General features: G+C 44.7%; 1 protein-coding gene across 16 annotated transcripts in view; it reads right to left on the minus strand.

Annotated features, from left to right (window-relative positions):
* Window positions 1-581: 581 nt before the first annotated feature.
* The window catches only part of CSAD (cysteine sulfinic acid decarboxylase), a 28,254-nt gene continuing 7,878 nt past the window's right edge, over window positions 582-20,957 (minus strand). For 3 of the 16 annotated variants that reach the window (XM_081310422.1, XM_081310411.1, XM_081310417.1), the window contains 16 exons: window positions 12,529-12,615; window positions 11,523-11,550; window positions 11,156-11,291; window positions 10,719-10,845; window positions 10,543-10,633; window positions 10,077-10,183; window positions 9,531-9,646; window positions 8,969-9,048; window positions 8,621-8,675; window positions 3,815-3,931; window positions 3,668-3,732; window positions 3,326-3,407; window positions 2,734-2,933; window positions 2,529-2,634; window positions 2,300-2,389; window positions 582-1,193 (listed from right to left, as the gene is read on the minus strand). In XM_081310422.1, coding sequence (XP_081166548.1) covers window positions 1,020-1,193; window positions 2,300-2,389; window positions 2,529-2,634; window positions 2,734-2,933; window positions 3,326-3,407; window positions 3,668-3,732; window positions 3,815-3,931; window positions 8,621-8,675; window positions 8,969-9,048; window positions 9,531-9,646; window positions 10,077-10,183; window positions 10,543-10,633; window positions 10,719-10,845; window positions 11,156-11,281 — 1,536 coding nt within the window. In that variant the 5' untranslated portion in view covers window positions 11,282-11,291; window positions 11,523-11,550; window positions 12,529-12,615 and the 3' untranslated portion in view covers window positions 582-1,019. Of the gene's footprint in view, window positions 1,194-2,299; window positions 2,390-2,528; window positions 2,635-2,733; window positions 2,934-3,325; window positions 3,408-3,667; window positions 3,733-3,814; window positions 3,932-8,620; window positions 8,676-8,968; window positions 9,049-9,530; window positions 9,647-10,076; window positions 10,184-10,542; window positions 10,634-10,718; window positions 10,846-11,155; window positions 11,551-12,528; window positions 12,616-19,203; window positions 19,246-20,957 lie in introns of those variants that run through there. The other 13 variants (XM_081310423.1, XM_081310412.1, XM_081310424.1 and 10 more) reach the window with 9 other exon arrangements.

The following is a 20,957-nucleotide window of genomic DNA, read 5'->3' on the forward strand; positions in this document are numbered from 1 at the left end:
TCTTTAATGTCACCAAAGAACAATTAGACTTTTCCCCTAAAGATTTTGGGGGAGTGGGGTGTGGTGGTGCACCTATAATCCTAGCGCCTCGGAAAGTTGAGACATGAGGATTACAAGTTCAAGGACAGCTTTAGCTATTTAGTGAGACCTTATGCAAATCAGTGAGATCCTTCTCAAAATAAAAAACAAAAGGACTGGGGAAATAGCTCAGTAGTAAAGTGCCCCTGGATTAAATCTCCAGTACCAAAAAATGAAAATAAAGAGAAATAAAAAATAAATAAAAAGAGCTGGGGATGTGGCTTAGTGATTAAATATGCCTGGGTGCCAAAAAAAAAAAAAAAATTGGGGGGGGGGAATAAGTGTTCCTTTATTAGTCTTTCTTACGTTTTGATTTTTTTAAATTGGAGATGAACACACACCTTTATTTTATTTATTCATTTTTATGTGGTGCTAAGGATTGAACCCAGTGCCCACATATGCTAGGCAAGCGCTCCACCACTAAGCCACAACCCCAGCCCCCTGCCTTTTGTTTAAAGTTCTCCATTATTTGGTTAGAATAAACTTCAAAACATATCAGTAATATAATTGAAATTTTAATTTTATTATGTTCCTATTACATAATGCATATTCATTACATAGTAAAAGGAGAAGGCACAAAAGTATAAAGGGGTCAATTTTAAAATTGCCTATTATCTCATCTCAGGGAAAACAAACTCTGGCATCGTTCATTCATCAGCCTTTTCCTATGTATTTCAGAACATCGTGCATTACTATATAGTCCTATATCCAGCTTTTTCAACATAACATTATATTATTTTTCTCAATTAATAAAAATTATTTGTAAATATAATTTTAATGAAAGAATAACCTTGCATCCTATGGATATAGTTATTTAAACATTCTCCTAATAGCTTAAGCCTACTTTGTTTCCTAGAGAGGCTATTTTGAGAATGCAGGAGGCAATGCAGAGAGACTCAGTGGGGTGAGGGGTGGCACTGAGGCCTCTAGAGGAAGAAGGCTCACAGGTCCTGGCCTAGCCGCTCCAGCTCATTGAGGAGGAAGTCTATATCAGTACAGGTCAGAGTGGGGTTAGCCACCACCATTCGGAAGAAGTTGCCATGGGTCCCATGGGGCTGGTAGCCGATCATCATGGAGCCTTCCTTTACCATGCGCTCCTTGAGCACAGGGGCTACCTATGGGAGCAGTAAAGAGTCCAGCTGCAGCGTGGGGTCAGGTGAGAAGATGGGCCAGCTACCTGGACTACCCGGCTCTCAGAGCTGTTTTTCCCTCCCACCCAGCCATCTTCTGGAATTACCTTCACTGCTTAGACCCTCACCTTGGCCCCACATTACTTTTTCCACCACATCCAACTTGGTTGGCCTCCTCTACCTTCTGCTTTATTCCTCATTTCTCCTACCTACAAGATAGCTGTCGGACAGTCTCTTATGCTAAATCCTGACTTCAAACTTTAGTCATCCTGAATGTCTTCTTCTCCCCTTTCCTGGTTCCTGTCTTTTTTATTTCCCAGGGATTACCCAAGGGTACTTTACCACTGAGCTACATCCTAGTCCTTTTGTACTTTTTATTTTTTAATTTGAGACAGAGTCTTGCTAAGTTGCTGAAGCTGGCCTCAAACTTGTAATCCTCCTGCTTCAGCCTTCAGAGACACCAATTATAAGTGTGTGCCACCACTCCTGGATCCTGTAATATCTGATCTGTGCCATGTGACCTAGCGTGTAATTTACAAAACCACCTTGAAATATTGGCTTCAAACAGTAACTCTTGCTTTCCACAATAACAACTTCATGAGGGCAAGAAGATTCTTGTCCTTTCAGATCATCTGTAGCACCTAGTACTAACCCATTCTTAGGGACCAGGCAGAACATACTTCCTTGCCTCTAGAAGGCATATCAAATTGGCCTTTCTGTATTTCCCCGGCATCACTGAAAAGACTCTTCCTGTTATTTCTACCTTATATCTCTGACCTGGGCCTGAGTTACCAGCACAGACCCTAGCACAGGGGTCTGTGTGCTGTACACTAACTTTTTTGGGTTCTCCTGTGATGCTCCTTTCTGTCATCTTATCTCCCCAAAACATATCTTATTCCTATCCCCTTCTCCCCCAGCCCCCCCCCCCCCCCAAAAAGGACTAGCTTGTGTTGTCTTCCAGTTACCTAACCCCTCAGGAGCAAGAGACTAATAGGGGGACCGCCCATATCAGGAATGGCCAGCAGGGGGCAGAAGTGCACCAGCTGCATCAGTTCCCTTAGCAGGGCTACCCAGAGCCAGAGAAAGCCTACCTGAGACAGCCTTTGGCTGTAATGTGGACTGGCCTGCTTCCCCCGCAAGCTGGGAGGCACGAACCAGAAGCACACGTTGACAAACTCAGGCTGAGGGGAATAAGGAAGGGGAAGGTATGAGCTGAGAAAGGGGGACCCATTTTCCCTTTCACCGCCACTCTTCCTCCATGTGAGCTTGCTGCGTGGGATAGTCTGGGATAGATGGATGCAAAAGAACATGGGATCATACCTCCATGACCAACTCAAACCCTTCCCTCTTCTTTATTTCCTCCACCAGGTACCTGGGAACAGAGGGTGACAAATTGCAGGTGGAGAGGGGAAGACAGCCATATAAACTGAAGAGAACCACAGAGACAGGGAGAGGAAAGTAATCCTGAGGGCAGAAATGGAGGAAGGGTAGACCTTGGGAGGAGATCTGGGACCCCCTTGCCTACCGGGCAAGAGCAAAGGCCTGGTCGATACGCTGCTCCAGCCCTTGCCCACCCTGTGCTTTCCACATGAGCCACAGCTTCAGACAGTCTACACGGCGACCACACTGCACCACCTTGTCACCCGTGTCCAGAGCCACATCGTAGAACTTGTCCTGCTGGAAGAGGTAGTTGGCCTGGAATCCATGGCAGCGCTTGAGCAGGTTCTATGTGGGGAAGAGGTTGTCAGACCCCCGTGGCTCCACCCAGGCTCTCCCCTAGTGCAATACTAAGGGTCTTTAGCTCAGTCTACCGATGCCTGCGCTGGAACCAGGCAGCACCATGGGACAACTGCCAGCTAACTGGACCCGTTTCTCTGGGCTTTCTCCAGTATGCAGAGCTCTTCCCAAACTTTCCCAGGATCCCTTGGACTGCAACTTTAAGCTGGCTACCTTCTCCTTTGCATGAGGGCTCAAAATGTAGGGGTAGGGTGGTGGCAGGTGAGATGGTAAAGGGGACAAAGTAAGGCCTGGTCCCCCTCTAAAGTGGGATAGAGAAGAAGTCAGGACTCTAGAAAGGACATAGGCCAGGGCCAGGCCAAGGACTGGGGAAGACCCACCGAGGTATCCTGGAGAAGAAGAGCAGAGCACTGCAGTCCTGCAGCAAGGAGCTTGTGGGGGTTCCAGGCCACAGAGTCAGCCCTGGGTGAAGCAGAGCAAAGCCAGGTCAGTGGCTCCTCCTCAAGTTGCCTTCCAGACCACCAGTAGAGGGATCTCACCCCCACCCCAGCAGTCAGGAAGAATTCCCATGTCTGACTTTCCAACCCAGATCAACCATTCCCATCTCCATCTGTATCCCAGTACCCTCCTTCCCCTACTCCACCCTAAGTTCCCACTCCATGACTATTCTGAGGATCAAGGATTGGAAGGCTGGGGTTCGGGCAGAAGGGAGCCATATGCACCTCTGGATCCCATCCAGGAGATGCCTGTGTGTCTGTGACAGCAGGACGCTCCCACCCCAGGCAGCCTGTGGAGCAGGAGGAACAACGTGGGTCTTGGCCTCAGCTCAGCTCACCCCACCCCACCCACAAGATCCAAGTCTCACTCACATCCACATGTAACCACAGTCCGTGACGCTGGCACACATCGGCAATTGCATCCAGGGGGTCAAAGGCTCCCAACACAGTGGTGCCAGATGTGGCACTGACCAGGAACGGCACAGCACCCTGTGAAAAGAGGATTTAGAGGATTTAGCCTGGTGCTGGGACCCAGTGCTAAGTTCTTCCCATACCCGACCTGGCCCATTTCAACTTTACAACACTGCATTACTGTCCTCTTTAATTTGTAGGCAGGAATGTCTTTTTCACATCATCCCCCAAAATTAACACACAACAGATCAAAGTCCTAAATATAATAACTAAAACAACAAAACTCTTAGAAGAAAATATAGGAGCAACATTTGTGTGTATGAGTTAGGTTAGCTATGATTCCAAAAGCACAAGCAACCAAAGAAAAAATAGATCAACTGAACTTCCATCAAAATGTATAACTTCTGAGTCAAGTACAGTGGTGTACACCTGTAATCACAGCTACTCAGGAACTTAAGGCAGGAGGATCTCAAGTTTGAGGTCATCTTGGGCAATTTAGGGAGACCTGTCTCAAAATAAAAAGTAAAAAGACTTGAGGGGTTGGGGTTGTGGCTCTGTGGTAGAGCACTTGCCTAGCATGTGCAAGGCGCTGGGTTTGATCCTCAGCACCACATAATAATAAATAAATAAAATAAAGGTATTGTGTCCAATTACAACTAAAAAAAATTTTTTAAAAAAGTAAAAAGACTTGAGATGTAGCTCTGTGGTAGAAGCCCCGTGGGTTTAATTCCCAGTACCAAAAAGAAAAAAATTTAAAAAAGAGTGTAGCACTTCACACCCAATAGGATAGTTGCTAACTAGTATGTACAAAGCCCTGAGAAGAAAGGAGGGGAGACAGGAAGGAATGAAGGGAAGGAAAAGGAGAGAGGGGAGGAAGGGGAAGGAGGAAGGAAAGAGAATAACAAGTGTTAGAGAGGATGTGGAGGAACTAGAACCTTGTAAAATATTGGTGGGAATGTGAAATGGTACAGCTGCTGCAGAAAGCAGCAGGGCAGTTCCACTTCTGGGTATGTGCTCCTACCAAATTTAAAGTAAAGCATTACAGTGTGGATACACTATGGTTTGAACACACACACCCCCCCCCCCGCCTAGGATTCATGTGTTGACAAGTAATGCCCATTGTAAGATATTAAAATGGTAGAAGTTGAACCTATGGTGTTCAGAGGTGGGGGTCTCTAGAGGTGATTAGGATTAGATAAGGTTATCAAGGTACAGCCCCATGATTGAATCCAGATGGTTTTATAAGAGGGAGACTGGAAGAAACAAAAACATGCTCCTGGCTCTCATTATGTGATGCCCTATACTGCCTTGGTGTTTTGCCAGCAAAAAAAAAAAAAAAAAATCATCACCCAATTTGAGCCTTGAACTTTAGACTAGAATTGAGAGCCAAAATAAACCTCTTTATAAAGTTACTCAGTTTCAGGTATTTCATTATAGTAAAGAAAAATGGACTAACACACAGGGTCTTTTTTGGGGGGCGGCAAGGATTGAACCTAGAGGTGCTTAACCACACAGATTCACATCCCCAGCCTGGTTTTTTATTTTTTATTTAGAGACAGGGCCTTTCTAATTTGCCGAGGCTGGCTTTAAACTTATGATCCTCCTGTCTCAGCCTCTCAAACTTCTGGAATTAGAGGCATGCACCACCATGCCCACCTGCACAGGGTCTTTTTTTAATTTTTTTTTTAATTTTTTTTTTTAGTTTACGGCGGACACATCATCTTCGTTTGTATGTGGTGCTGAGGATCGAACCCGGGCCGCGCGCATGCCAGGCAAGTGCGCTACCGCTTGAGCCACATCCCCAGCCCATGCACAGGGTCTTAAAGAGATATTTTGTACATCTGTATTCATTTCAGCATTATTCACAACTGCTAAATCATAGGTGCAACCCAAGTTTTCACTGATGGATAAATGGATAAGCAAAATGTGGTAAATATACATAATAGGGATTAAATTTCAGCACATGAACCATCAGGGAACACATTCAAACCATATCCAAAACATAATACCTTGGTTTCTTCTCAGTAAATATAATAATGCCCCCTGGGTTACTGTCACAGAACAAAGCAAAATAAAACAGCACCACACACTTTCAAATACTCCCTCAACAGCAGGGAGAGTAGGGGTGGAGGCAGCACCAGCCCCAAGCAAGTACTCTTGGATAGGGAAGGCTACAGGTAGCAGGTGGAAACACTCCAGGCAAACAGAGGAAGCTGTCTTGGAAGACACATCCCATGGCTTCTGCACAAGCATAGAGTGTTCTTGTCCATCCACAATATCCACCATATAGTTAATTCTTCTTCCTCCCAGTATCAGCTCAATCATACTTCTTTTTTGGTACCAGGGATTGAACCCAGAGGTACTTAACCACTGAGCCATATTCTCAGCCCCTTTGTTTATTTATTTTAATTTTGAGACAGGGTGTCACTAAGTTGCTTAAGGGCCTTGCTAAGTTGCTGAGGCTGGCTTTGAACTTGCAATCCTCCTGCCTCAGCCTTCCGAGTCACTGGGATCACAAGCGGGTGCCAGCTCAACCATCACTTCTGAGGAATGCCTTTCTGACTCCCTCACCACCTGATTCTGTCAACTCTCCTGTATTATAGCTTCAAAGAGCACTATGCACTTCACGTTAACAGCACATGTGCAGCTGTTACATACATATGAATGTCATACTTCCCTATTGGAATAAATGCTCTATGAAAATTAAATGGGCAAAAGATCTAAAGAGACACTTCTCTAAAAATGTGCAAATGCCCAATAAAACATGACAAGATTCTCAACATTATTAATCACCAAGGAAATGCAAATCAAAACTACAGTGAGATACTTCACACCAAGTAACTATAATCAAAAAGAAATAATACCAAATGCTGGTGAGTATATGGAGGAACTGGAACTTTCATACTATTGCTGGAATTGCAAACTGGTATAGTTACTTTGGAAAACAGTTTAGCGGGGCTGGGGATGTGGCTCAAGTGGTAGCGCGCTCGCCTAGCATGCATGAGGCACTGGGTTCGATTCTCAGCACCACATAAAAATAAAATAAAGATATTGTGTCCACCTAAAACTAAAAAATAAATATAAAAAAATCAGTTTAGCAGTTCCTTAAAGGTTAAATATAGTTACCATATGACACAGCAATTCCATTCCTAGTTATATAACTAAGAGAAATGAAAAACATGTTCACATAAAAGTCTATATGTAAATGTTCATGGCAGTGTTATTCATAATAGGCCAAAAAATGGAAATAAGTCAACCATTCATCAACTGATGAATGAATACATAAAATGTAACATATCCATACAATGGAATGTTATTTGGTCACAAAAAGAAATGAAATAATTGGTATTGTGACAACAGGGTAAATACATACTGTTCTGAATAACAAAAATAGCCCTACAGTGTTCACGTATACTAAGCTTGCAATATATATTTTATATATATAGTGGAGGTATTTTCATGTTAATATATATGTTTTTCCTACTTTATTCTCTTATTTTTATTGATTGATGATTAATGGATTGATTGCAGTACTGTGCATCAAGCCCAAGGATGTTCCTATCACTGAGCTACATCCTGTCATGTTTAATTTCCTATTTTGAGACAGTGTCTCACTGAACTGCCCAGGCTGAACTCAAAACTTGCAATCATCTTGCCATAGCCTCCTGAGTAGCTGAGATTACAGGTGTGTGCCACTGCACCTGGCCTATTTTCTTTTCTTTTTCTTTCTTTCTTTTTTTTTTTTTTTTTTTTTTTTGTGGTACCAGAGATTGAACCCAGGGTAACTTAACCACTGAGCCACATCCCCAGCCCTTTTTCTTTTCCCTTTTTAATTTTTCTTTTCTTTTCTTTCTTTCTTTCTTTTTTTTTTTTTTTCTTTTTCTTTTTTTTTTTTTTTTTTTTTTTTGAGGCAAGTTCTTGCTAAATTGCTTAGGGCCTTGCTAAGTTGCTACGGCTGGCTTTGAACCTGCAATTCTCCTGTCTCAGTCTTCTAAACTGCAGGGATTACAGGTGTGTGCCACCATACCCACCAAACCCAATTTATTTTTATAAATAAATTGGGTCTCATGCATACTAGGCAAGTAAGCTACACCTCAGCCCAATCCTACCTTATTCTTTAAAATGGCTACATTGACATACTAATTCATTTAACCCTTACAACTACCCTATGTGTTAAGTTCTGTAGTATTTCCATTTTACAAAAATAAGAAACAGATAATACAATAATTTATCTACTGATGTATACTTCGTTCCAGGAAACATTCTCATGCACAGAATTCTATACACTTGTGATGATGGTTGACAGCACAAATTCTAAGCATTGGAACTCTGAATCAGCAGATACATTTAAAAATCATATAGCTCATATCCAAATGCTGTCCCCAGTGTACAGCTACACTGTCCCTGGTGGCTTCAGCAGTCCACCCTAAGTGGACACCCTGGCCTGTACCCATGAGCATGGCTAGCACATCCTCCTCAGCTTCTCCCAGCCCTGACCCCCAGCACACAGAAACCTTCCACAGTACGTTCCAGGCTGCTAACACCTGCCTGCAGTGCTGCCTCAGCCATCCAGTCCCATCTCTGAGAATCCCACCCTGCCTTCATGTCTCGGCAGAGTCCCCAACAGCAACGTGGTGTTCTTGCCCATCAGCCTTCAGCCCACTGCAAAATGGGCATGGAGATGAGGAGAGGCATGAAGGGTGCCTTGAACAGGGGGAGCCCAAATAATTGTCCACAGATAGGACAGAGTGGTCCCATTCCACTCACCTCAGCTTCAGCCAGACTGATCTGCCTCTCCAAATCCTCAGGGATCATTTTCCCTCTGAAAAAGAAAAATGAGTGAGTGGAGAAGTTATAGGTCCTCTAGGCTAGGAGGCATTACTCTGTTGAAGAATGATAAGGTAAGGTTGGCAATGCAGAAGCCATACTACTCTACAGGTCTCAGGGCACAGGGCAGGAAACTTTGGCAGGACTGGGAAGCAGGAGCAGCAATTCTACAGGAAGAGTGAGGGGAGAGAAATCCACCAGGGATACAAGCCTGAGGCTAGAGTTTTCTGGCAGCAGGAAGGTACACTATGCCAAGCTGGGTCAGGGCCATGTCGGCAGGACCTTCACCTCTCATCAGCCTTGACCACTCGGACACTGTCAGTGCCAAGTCCCAGAAAAGCAGCTCCCTTGTTGATGGAGTAATGACACTGTTGAAGAATGTAGATGGCAGGTTAGCATGACCTGGGCTAGGGACCAGGAGGCAGGGTGGATGGGGAGAAGAGAGTCTGGAAAATGTCAAGTATGAGCTGCAATAGATGGGACCCCAGAGGCCAGAGCTTTCCAAATTTTTATATGTACGAATTGCTTGGGTGTCTGGTTGAAACACAGATTCAGATTCAGTAGATATGGGTAGGCCTGAGCTTCAGCTTCTCTAATAAGCTCCCAGGTGATGTCAATGCTGCTGACCCATGACTATACTCTGAGTAAAAGTGTGCACCGTGTCCACTGCACTTGTTGCTCCTGTCCTACTCTCCTACCAAAAGAAAAAATGAACATGGCCCCCTTGATTGGAAAGAAGCACATCCTCTTAGGGACAGGGCAGGGCAGGAAAAGAATCTGAAGGGGCTCTGATTGAGGTGGCTAGAGATTAGAAACAGAAGCCCAGGGCTGGGTCTATACTCTTCCCCACCTCCTTTGATGTGAAGAGGGCCAATGGTGGCAGTGCCCGGAGGCCCCTCTGCTTGCAGTCTGGGTAGCGCTGATAGCGGGCCAGGTTTATGGCATACATGTTGGAGATGGAACCACCTGTCATAAGGAGGGAGTGGTGGCAAGAGGGAGGGATGGTGAGTCAGATGGAGCTTGCTTCCCCAGAACTTTCCACCCAGAATAACTGACCAAAGCAACAGGTGTGACTGGCTCTCAGGCCACAAATTCCCAGGGATCTACAAATGGCACAAGAACCCAGAACAGACCTGGACTCAGCAGATTCTCCTGACCACCCCCTCCACACCCAAGACTGCCCCTGGAGACAGTCCCTCACCCCCTGCCCCAGAGCAGGCATTCCAGGGACTGTTGGCAAACACCAGGGTAAAGGGGACTGGGTAGCCTCCTTGCTGGTCTGGCCCTGGCCCAGCTGGAAACGAAACAAAGAGGAATCACCCCTCCCAGACAACAGATTAGAGCAAGAGAATGGTGTGGGAGGAGGAACCCTAGAGTTCCCCTCCTCCTCACATACCAGGGCAGAAGACCCCATCCCCAGAGCTCCAGCCCACCAGGGCCCGGAGTTTCTTCAGCACCTCCTCTTCCATGAGTACAAACACGGGGGCGATCTCATATGTGTACCTGCCAGAAGAGCAATGATGAGAAAGGGGAAGAAACAGGAGAGACTGCCAGTTCAGGCTCTTAAATTACAAGAGTCAGAGAGAGAAGATGGTGAGATAACCAAGGAAGGGTCCCCAGGGAGAAAGAGTTGGTGACTAAGAACCATCAAAGCACCGATGAGAAAAAACTAGAGTCAGGACACATGAGAAAGCTTGGGGGAATTGGAGCCGAAAGGACAGAAGGAAAAAACTCTGCCAACAGGCATTCCCAGAAAATGGTATAGAGGGGCAAAACCCATTCTTCTCCCCTATCTCTAAGGCACCTCCCCAGCAAATCTGAGTCCTCTGTGGGCTGGAGGCGGGGGGTATGGGATGGCTCACGGGCTGGTGTTGAGGCTCTCAGTGATAATGCGCCCAGCCAGAGAATGGGGATCCAACCCTGAGAAGAGCTGGTTGAAGAACCGGGGGTGACCTGGAGAGAGGGGAGCAGGGGAGGGGACTCAGCGTGCAGCTGGGTACAAATGCTGGAGACTCCTCCCTTCAGAACCCAGGCCCACCAGTCTTGACACTGTAGCGAATCACAGCCCGGCAACGCTCCAGGATCTGTTCCTGTGACTCGCCCTGGCTCTGCAGCTCCAGATCCAGCAGCTGCTTAAGCTCCTCAGGCTCCTTCCAATCACAGACCTGGGAGGAGAAACCAGGGATGCAGGGACCTCAGCCCCTGAGAACTCACTGCTCCAGAAGACATAGGACATTCCCAACCTGCCCTTAAAACAATTCAAGAATAGTTTCAAAATGATACATGAACAAGGGTAAATAAACCTAAGACCCACTATGCAAATTTCTTTTCTTATTTTTTGATACAGAGGATTGAATCCAGGGGCCCTTACCACACAGCTATCTCCCCAGATCTTGTAATGTTATACTTTGAGACTGGGTCTCGATAAGTTGCTCAGGGCCTTGCTAAGCTGCTGACCAACCTCCACTAACCCACCTTCTCAGAAGCACTGGTCCCTTTCCGAATGGCCTCATCCACAACAATCCCAAATACGTCCTGGAGCAAGGTTTCCACAGCCACAGGGTCCCCACCAGGGGAAGGGAGTAGTTTTGAATCAGCCATCAGGTAAGTTCTGTGAGCAGAGTAGGAGTCATTCTCCATTCAGCCTGTGCTACACCCCACCCAGACCTAACCAGCAAGACCCTCCAAGCACTGGTGCCCAGTCCCGGCCTCCAGTGTACAAAGTAAGTGGCAGCATCCAGGGAGAAAGTCAGGGGACACAGGAGGGAGAGAAAAGGCAATTAATGCTGAGTGAGCGGAATCAGTGGCCACTGTCCACCAAAAGCAAAGAGGAAAAGCTTACCTTCTGCTCAAGTCTCTGTTCAGGTGAGCTGGCCACAAGGTACACAATTAGCTTTTCAGAATAGTAGGACCAAGACAACAGAGGGAGTGGGATGAAACCAGCAGTCACATGGCCATGGCACAACTCTCATGACCCTTGCCCGAAAGAGAACTTTCACAGATTTGGGACAGGGACAGCAGGTTAAGTTCCCTGAATAATCATTAGCTGACAGAAGGTAGTGGGGGCCGGTGGGGAGAAGGGCAAAAACAGGTGGCACATTAACCTCAGGACTGAGGGGCACAGAGCCTGAATGTATTGAAGGGGGGATTCCCACCAGGAATTCAAGAGGACAGACAGGTGGTGTGGGGCACGTCTGAAGGGGGAAGAGAGCAGTGGGCAGGGTAGGGGACAGAGCAGAAGGGAGGGGGCCTCAGCCATAGAGGCAAAATGGTTTAGGCAGGCCTCAGAGGACAATCTCTTTTGCACCCTAATGCCGTCTTCTCTGAACTGTCCTGGTTTCTGAAGCCCTCTCCTACAGCAGGAAGGAAAGGAGGTCCCACTGAGGGAGAATTTCATTACTTGAGTATAATCCTCAGTCTCTGACCCTACAGGAGCACACAGACACACACGCAACAGTTTCAGCTCACGGGCTGGGGATGTGGCTCAGGCGGTAGCGCGCTCGCCTGGCATGCGTGCGGCCCGGGTTCGATCCTCAGCACCACATACCAACAAAGATGTTGTGTCTGCCGAGAACTAAAAAATAAATATTAAAAAATTCTCTCTCTCTCTCTCTCCTCTCTCACTCTCTCTTAAAAAAAAAAAAAGAAAAAAGAAAAAAAAAAACAGTTACAGCTCAGGGTGCAGCTGGGTCCTAACCCTAAGTGTCCTCAGAATCAGGAAAGGAAACCCAGGAGGCTGAAGACTGGGAAGACTCATAGCAGATGGGAGCTACATCTTGAGAGTGGGCAGGAGAAATGGGATGGGCGAAAGGGAGGAGAAAGAGTTGGGCTTGGTGGCGGGTACATACAGTCCCAGCTACTCAAAGACGCTGAAGCCGGAGGATCACTTGAGCCAGGAGTTTGAGGCCAGCCTGGGCAACAAGGCAAGATCCTGTCTGGAAAAAAAAAAAAAGAGAGAGATGGGGAGAGGGAGAAAGGGAGGGAGAGAGGAGCACTGGGGCAGGGAGAGGAATGCCAGAGCGTGCGTGGGCAGTGAGCAGGGCCAGTCTTGAGGTCAGTGAAGGCACTGCTGGCTGGAATATGGGAGCAAAGGCAGAGCAGGCAGAGTAGGCAGAGTTGGGTGAGACCATGGCAAGTCTTTCCTGCCAGTCAGGCCAGAAAATGTAAGCTTCATCCTATAGAAAATGAGATGTGAAAGATCTTTGGCAAGGGATGTGAAAAACTTGACACTCTCAGAAGACTAGTAGACCAGTTTATAGCAGCACGATGCAGAAGAATTGACAGGGTGTTGCAGTAAGCCAGGCAAGAAGTGATCCACACTTGAATAAGGGTGGGATGAGTAAGAAAGGGAAGACAGAAGAAATTGCAGCCTCAGTCATTCCCTGGAGTACAGTTAATTCAACACTCAGAGAAGGTACATTGGAAAAGTCAAAGATGAACCTGGATGTTCATGCCTGCGTGACAGAGAAAATGGCACCCTTAAAACAAATATGGATGCAGAAAGAAGAAACTGGATGAAAATTAAAACAGTGATTTCTTAGAAGTACTCAGCCAAGTGGAGACTTCCTGGGACTACAGATATGCATAGGTAGATGGTCAGATCTAGAATTCCGATGAGATGCAAGAACTAAAAGGCAATTTAGGAGTTGGGATAGATGAAGCCTTGTGAAAGGCTCCATTCCCCAAGGAAGAGATATTCAGAGAGAAGGCTAGGGAGAGAGGAACAAACACCAAGGCCTGGAGGAAATTTCCAGATGAAAGGACATGAACAAGAAGAGAATCTGGAATCGGGCCTACTTCCTTAATGTGGGCTGCTCTGATGTACTTGGCTGTCAACAGCCACGGAAACTCACACTGGTTAACAGAGGGTCAAGGGAGCAGGTGGTCCAACTCTTACACATTTCCTAAGTAGACTGGGTTTGGGGAAAACCAGAGAGCTAGCACAGGCCTGGAGAATGGAAGACACGGTCCTTCACCAGCTCTCCTGTCAGCTCCTGACAGTGGCAGCATAGAGTATGGAGGTTGAGAGGCTAATAAAAATAAGCCCTGAAGCAAGGGATAGAGCTCGGTGGTAGAGAGCTTGCCTAACATATGCAAGGCCCTGAGTTCAATCCCTAGTATCTCAAATATAAACAAAAAATAGGCCCCATTTTAATACTTAACCAGATACCATGTACTTACAATGCATTGTGTGCTAACCTTCATGACCATTCAGGGTAAACTTAACTAATCACATTTAAAGGAGGAAACAGTTTCAGAGATACTGTGTAACTTTTCCAGGACACAGAGCCAGTGTATGGTTAAGCCAGGTTAAGCCCCTAACTGCCCTGCTCTCAGGCACGTTTTAGGCTGTGCCCTCCTCTGGCCTCCCAAGAGAGCTGGCGTTTTTTCATTCCTGAGCCTTTCTGGGCTTCTGCCCCCAAGAACCAGCTTGTTTCCCGTTTGGCCCCTGCAGACATACTGGCTTTGACTTTCTGACATTGGCTACACTTCTCCTCTGCCTTCTAGTTCTACAATTATTGATAACTCTTGCCTCCTGTCCATTTTCTTGTTATATTTCCAGATTTAAAATTCAACTGATGTAATTTTAGTGGAGTTCCAGGAAGGAGTGGTGGCAAACCTATGTGTTTAATCTGCTGTGTTTAATTAGAAGGAGTGCACAGGCCACCAGTTTGCAACACTGTGTGATTTTGACTAGCGGAATCTAGCAGGCCTGGTGGATTTCCTGAGAGGACAAGCCAGCTGGATTGGGATTTTCCCCAGTGGATTTGGTGGAAAGATAATAGGGCTGGGGAATTGAGGATCTTGGAAAGAAAGGAGTTAAATCAGGGGACCATGTCATTTAGGAATAAGATAAAGGAGTTGACAGATAATTTATGAACTAGAGATCCTAAGAAATCAGAAAAACAGGTGTGTATTTTTAAATAAACCCTGCTTAGTCCTATCAGCATCTTCTCAGCCAGGGGCCAGAGTGCTGCTCCTAACTCTATTCATGTTTCTTTGCGTCTCAAGATTAGATGGAAACCTGTATAAGGACAGTTAGAATCATATTCTGCTAAAGGGGAGTTGCTGCCCATTCAGCCAGCAACTTTCCTCCAACTTCCTTCTTCCAAAGAAGATGAAGGTTTGCAGCCCGGAGAAATGGAGACAGAGCCCAAGACTGAAAGACACCAGAAGTTGGGGACAAGGCACTATACTAAACACTGGAGGATTAAGAGGAAGCTACATATCAAATCAGCCCCTTTCCCCAATCGTCACTTATAATTAGTGACCAGGGGCAAACTCTGCAGGCCCAGAGATGAGAGGAGTCTTCTTTTTAGAAACTGAACAAGACCCAGAGAAAAGCCTATTGGCTCATTTTAGTCCTCACCAATCACCTGTCAGCAATGCCACCAGTCAGTACAGCCTGTCCAGAGACTCGGACCTGCCAATATGTCTTAGTGCCTTGCCCTCAAATGTGAGCAGACAACCAAGGATAACCAGATATTTGAAGAAAGTTCCTAACAAGAACCACAGACAGCCAGGTGCTGTGGTGCATGCCGGTAATCCCAGTGGCTCAGGAGGCTGAGGCAGGAGGATTGTGAGTTCAAAGCCAGCCTCAGCAGCCGCAAGATGCTAAATAACTCAGTGAGACGCTGTCTTTAAAAAAATACAAAATAGGGCTGGGATAGGGCTGGGATTGTGACTCAGCGGTAGAGTGCTCACCTAGCATGGGCAGGACCCAGGTTCGATCCTCAGCACCACATAAAAATAAAGGCATTGTATTGTGTCCATCTATACCTAAAAAATAAATATTTTTAAAAAAAAATAGGGGGCTGGGGATGTGGCTCAAGCGGTAGTGCGCTCGCCTGGCATGCGTGCGGCCCGGGTTCGATCCTCAGCACCACATACCAACAAAGATGTTGTGTCCGCCGAGAACTAAAAAATAAATATTAAAAATTCTCTCTCTCTCTCTCTCTCTCTCTCTCTCCTCTCTCACTCTTTCTTAAAAAAAAAAAATAGGGCTAGGGGATGTGGCTCAGTGTCAAGTGCCCCTGAGTTCAATCCCTAGTACCAAAAAAAAAAAAAAAAAGAACCACAAAGAGGGCTGGGATTGTGGCTCAGTGGTAGAGTGCTTGCCTAATATGTGTGAGGCAGCAGGTTGATCCTCAGCAACCACATATAAATTAAAAAACAAACCAAAGAGATTAAAAACTGGCAAAAAAAAAAAGAGGTACATATGATGGAAGCACAGAAATATAGAGGGTAGAAGAAAGCTGCACAAATCAAGAATTTGCATCCATGAAAAGACAGGTTGCTTTTGGCAGGGCATGGCACATGCCTGTAATCCCAGCCACCTAGTTTAACGAAAAATCTAATTCCTGTCTCATTCTATGTAACCCAGTCTCACTCCCACTCACACAGGAAATCACTAGAATTTTTAAGGCAAATACTAACAAATGTAAATATATATTCTTATTTTCTCTCTCTTCATACAAAAGTTAGTACATAATCATTCTTCTGTACCTTGCTTTTTTCAGTTAATAAAATATGGGTGCTCTTATCATATGAGTACATTTAGAACTTTCTCATTTTTTAATATTATGACTTTATTAAGACATAACTTACCTACCACAAAAAATATTTCTTTAAAGTACACAATTCAGTGGTTTTCATATATTCACAAACTTGTGCAACCATCACCACTAACTCCAGGACATTTTCCTCATCTCAATAAGAAAAACTCAATAATAGTCACTCCCTGTTCCTCCCACCCCAACCTCTGGCAACTACTAATCTACTTTTCATCTCTACAGCTCTGCCTAGTCTGGACATTTCACATAAAAGAAATCATACACTATGTGGGGGTTTTTGTTTTGTTTTGTTGTTTTTGATACCATGGATTGAACTCAGGAGTACCTAACCACTGAACCATATCTGTGCACCCCCCCCGCCCCACCCTTTTTTATACTCTATTTAGAAACAGGGTCTCACTGAGTTGCTTAGGGCCTGGCTAAATTGCTGAGGCTGGCTTTGAAGTCATGTTCCTCTTGCATCAGCCTCCCGAGCTGTTGGGATTACAGGCTTTCACTACTGTGTCTGGCATTATGTGATCCTTTTGCAAGGAGCTTTACTTAGCATAATATAGTCAAGGTTCATCCACATCATAGCATGTATCAGTACTTCATTGTTTTTTTATGACTGAATCATATCCATCTTTTTTCTTTTTTTTCTTTCTTTCTTTTTTTGGGGGGCGGGGGATACTGAGATTAAACCCAGGGGCACTTAACTACTGACTCACATCCCCAGTCTTTTGTTTTATTTTGAGACAGGGCCTTGCTAAATTGCTTAGGGCCTCACTAAGTTGCTGAGGCTGGCTTTGAAGTCATGATCCTCCTGCCTCAGACTCCTGAGCTGCTAGGATTATAGGTGTATGCCCCCATGCCCTGCTACAACATTTTATTTATCCTTTTACCAGTTCTTGCGTATTTCAATTGTTTCCACCTTTGGGCTATTATAAATAATGCTGCTAGGAACATTTGTTTGCAAGTTTTTGAATGGACATGTTTTCAGTTCTACTGGATACAAATCTGGTAGTGAAATTGCTGAGTCATATAGTAACTATAGTTAACGTTTTTGAGGAATTACCAAACTGTTTTTCAAAATGGCTGTACCACCTCATAGTTTCCACCAGTAATGTATGAGAGTTCCAGTTTCTTCACATCCTCGCTAATGTTATTATCTTCTTCTTTTGTATATGTGTGTGTGTGTATGTGGTGCTGGGGACTGAATGCAGGGCCTTGTGCATGCGGGAGACAAGCACTCTATCAACTAAGCTGTATCCCCAGCCCTGTCTTCTTTTTCATTATAGCCATCTGCAGGGTTGAGTTGGATAGGGATTGCCAATATCCACAAAGGTATCATATATGAAAATGCCTGTGTGCTCAGCCTCAGCAAGAGAGTATGCTGTTGAGCATTTGAAATGAGGAGTAAAAAATGATCTCAGGGCTGAAGGTATGGCTCACTGGTATGTGTAAGGCCCTCGGTTCAGTCTCTAACACAGTAAAAAAAAAAAAAAAAAAAAAAAAAAACTCAGTATAATTGTAATTTATTTGAATGTCTTTATTAGTCAATTTTGCTGTAGTGACAAGGGCTTCAAAATCTCACCTGCCCATGACAACATAAGCTTTTGTTTTGTTTTTGAGATGAGATCTCACTGTTTCCCAGGCTGATCTTGAATTTCTGGGCTCAAGTAATCCTCCTGCTTAGCCTCCAGAATGCTGAACTACAGGTGCCCTCCAACGCACCTGGCTTAACAACAGAGGTTTATTCCTCTCTAATGGTTCTAGTTCTGATGGTGGTGTTGGCTCTAGTTCTGATTTATGTGATTTTATTCTAAAACCCAGACTGAAAGAACTATCTGGGACACACTGTTCTCATGGCAGAGAGTAAAGAACAAAGGTAGAGAAAACCACAAACTCAAAAACTTCTCCTCAAACCTGGCATGTGGCGCATTTCCTCACACCCCACTGTCCTAACTAAGTTGTACATGGAGCCCCGGGCAGGGGGTGAGAAAAGTGTGTCCCTCCCAGGGGAGGACACTGCATAGCACAGAGCAGTGGGTGAGATAAACCTCCACAAGATGGCTGTATACTGGCCTGTGGCAGTTTCACATTCTGTTCCACCTCAGTCTCCACTGCTTCTGTGCACTCATTTATGTTAAGTTTTTTTTTTTTTTTTTTAATATTCTTAGTTGTATATAGACAAGATATCTTTATTTTTTTTTACATGGTGCTGAGAATCAAACCCAGTGCCTCATGTGTGCTAAGCAAGTGTTCTACCGAGGTCTAAAGGTTTCCTCTCCTTCCCCCTCAGGGACAACTCTCAATTATTCCTGCTCACTTCTTTAATCCTCATCCTCTAAGCACCCCCCCAAAAAAAAATCTCTCACTGCATGCCCCCTTCCAGCCACCTCCTCTTCACAGCAGACCTTTTTTCTGCAGTACTGGGGATGGAGCCCAGGGCCTCAGGCTTGCACTCTACTGCTCAGTTACACTCCCAGTCCCTGATCTTTTTTATTGAATCTTCAAAGGCTGTTGCACCTTTTTTTCTCTCTCCCTCAACACAACACTAAAACCTGGATAAAGCTTCACTTTTTTCCTCTGAGTTGGGCTATGCTGTAATTTTTTTCCCCTTAAAAATAGTTCCTTAAGGAGTCAGATGTGGTGGCACATGCCTGTAATTCCAACAGCTCAGGAGGTGGAGGCAGGAGGATTGCAGGTTCAAAGCCAGCTGCAGCAACTTAGTGAGACTATACACAATTTAGTGAGACACTGTCTTAAAATAAAAAATAAAAAGGGTTGGGTATATGGTTCAGTGGTTAAGTCCCTCTGGGTTCAATCCCTGGTACAAAAAAAAAAAAAAAAAAAAAAAGGCCATGCACAGTGGCTCATGCATGTAATCCCAGCAATTTAGGAGGTTGAGGCAGGATCACAAATTCAAGGCCAGGGACTGGGGGTGGGGCTCAGTAGCAGAGCGCTCACCTGGCACGTGTGAGGCACTGGATTCCATCCTCAGCACCACATAAAGATAAAATAAAGGTATTTTATTTTAACTTACAACTAAAAAAAATACATATTTTTTTTAAAAAGTATGAAAATAAATATCTTTAAAAAATTCAAAGCCAGCCTCAACAACTTAGCAAGTTCCTCTCTTAAAATAAAGAATAAAGGGGCTGGGGATGTGGTTCAAGTGGTAGCGCACTCGCCTGGCATGCGTGCGGCCCGGGTTCGATCCTCAGCACCACATACCAACAAAGATGTTGTGTCCGCCGAGAACTAAAAAATAAATATTAAAAATTCTCTCTCTCTCTCCTCTCTCTCTCTCTTTAAAAAAAATAAAATAAAATAAAGAATAAAAAAGGACTGAGGTTGTAGCTCAGTGGCACAGCACACCTAAGTTCAATCCAGTACTGATCACTCACATACACAACTTCAAAAGGAAAATAGTAACTTTACAGTGGAGAAACCTGCTGGGCACCACTTTGCCCAAACAATTAAGCTGACATCACCAATAACGGAACAGATTAACACCAGGCACCTTCTGATGTGAGGCACTGAGAAACACTCAACACCACTTGTGTAAAATTTCTACCCAAAATGTATAACCAGGACTGGGGATGTGGCTCAGCAGTAGAGCACTCGTCTAGCATGTGCGAGGCCCTGAATTCGATCCTCAGCACCACATAAAAATAATTAATAAAATAAATGTAATTAAAAAAAAAAAAGTTTCAGTGGTTAAGTCCCTCTAGGTTCAATCCCTGGTACCAAAAAAAAAAAAAAAAAAAAAAAAATTGTGTCCAACTATAACCAAAAAATAAATGTTTTTAAAAAAAGTATAACCAAATCTAACCATGAGGCAATAAATATATCTAAGTTAAGAGTCATTCTACAAAATAACTAGCCTATACTCTTTTAAAATGTCAGTGTTGGGGGCTGAGTCTATAGCTCAGTGGTAGAGCATGTGAGAGGCCCTGGGTTCAAATCCCTAGTACCACAAAACAAAGTCAATGTCATGAAAATCAAAAAAAGGCTGAGGACCTGCTCTGGATTGAAAATGACTAAGGTATTACAAACAAAAGCAACATACAATCTGAGTTTGGCTCCTGGATAAGGAAGGGAAAAAAAATGTTATAAAGAACATTATTGAGGGGCTGAGGTTGTGGCTCAGTGGTAGAACGCTTGCCTAGCACCTGCGAGGTACTGGGTTTGATCCTCAGCACCACATAAAAATAAAAACAAAATAAAAATAAAGATAAAAATAAAAGAACATTATTGGGGCTGGGGTTGTAGCTAAGTGGTAGAGCGCTTGCCTCAAACATGTGAGGCCCTGAGTTCGATCCTCAGCACCACATAAAATAAATAAAAATAAAGACATTGTTTCTATCTACAACTAAAAAAAAAAAAAAAATTAAAGAACATTGGGGGCTGGGGATGTGGCTCAAGCGGTAGCGCGCTCGCCTGGCATGCGTGCGGCCCGGGTTCGATCCTCAGCACCACATACCAACAAAGATGTTGTGTCCACCGAGAACTAAAAAAATAAATAAATATTAAAAAAAAAATTCTCTCTCTCTCTCTCTCTCTCTCCTCTCTCACTCTCTCTTAAAAAAAAAAAAAAAAAAAAAAAAAGAACATTATTGGGGGTGTACATGGTGGCATGTGCCAACAGTCCCAGCACTTGAGAGGCTGAAGTAGAAAAACCACATGAGTTCACAAGTTCAAAACCAAACTGAGACTGT

This window comes from Spermophilus citellus, assembly GCF_964194105.1.
Source record: "Spermophilus citellus genome assembly, chromosome: 10".
Lineage (NCBI taxonomy): Eukaryota > Metazoa > Chordata > Mammalia > Rodentia > Sciuridae > Spermophilus > Spermophilus citellus.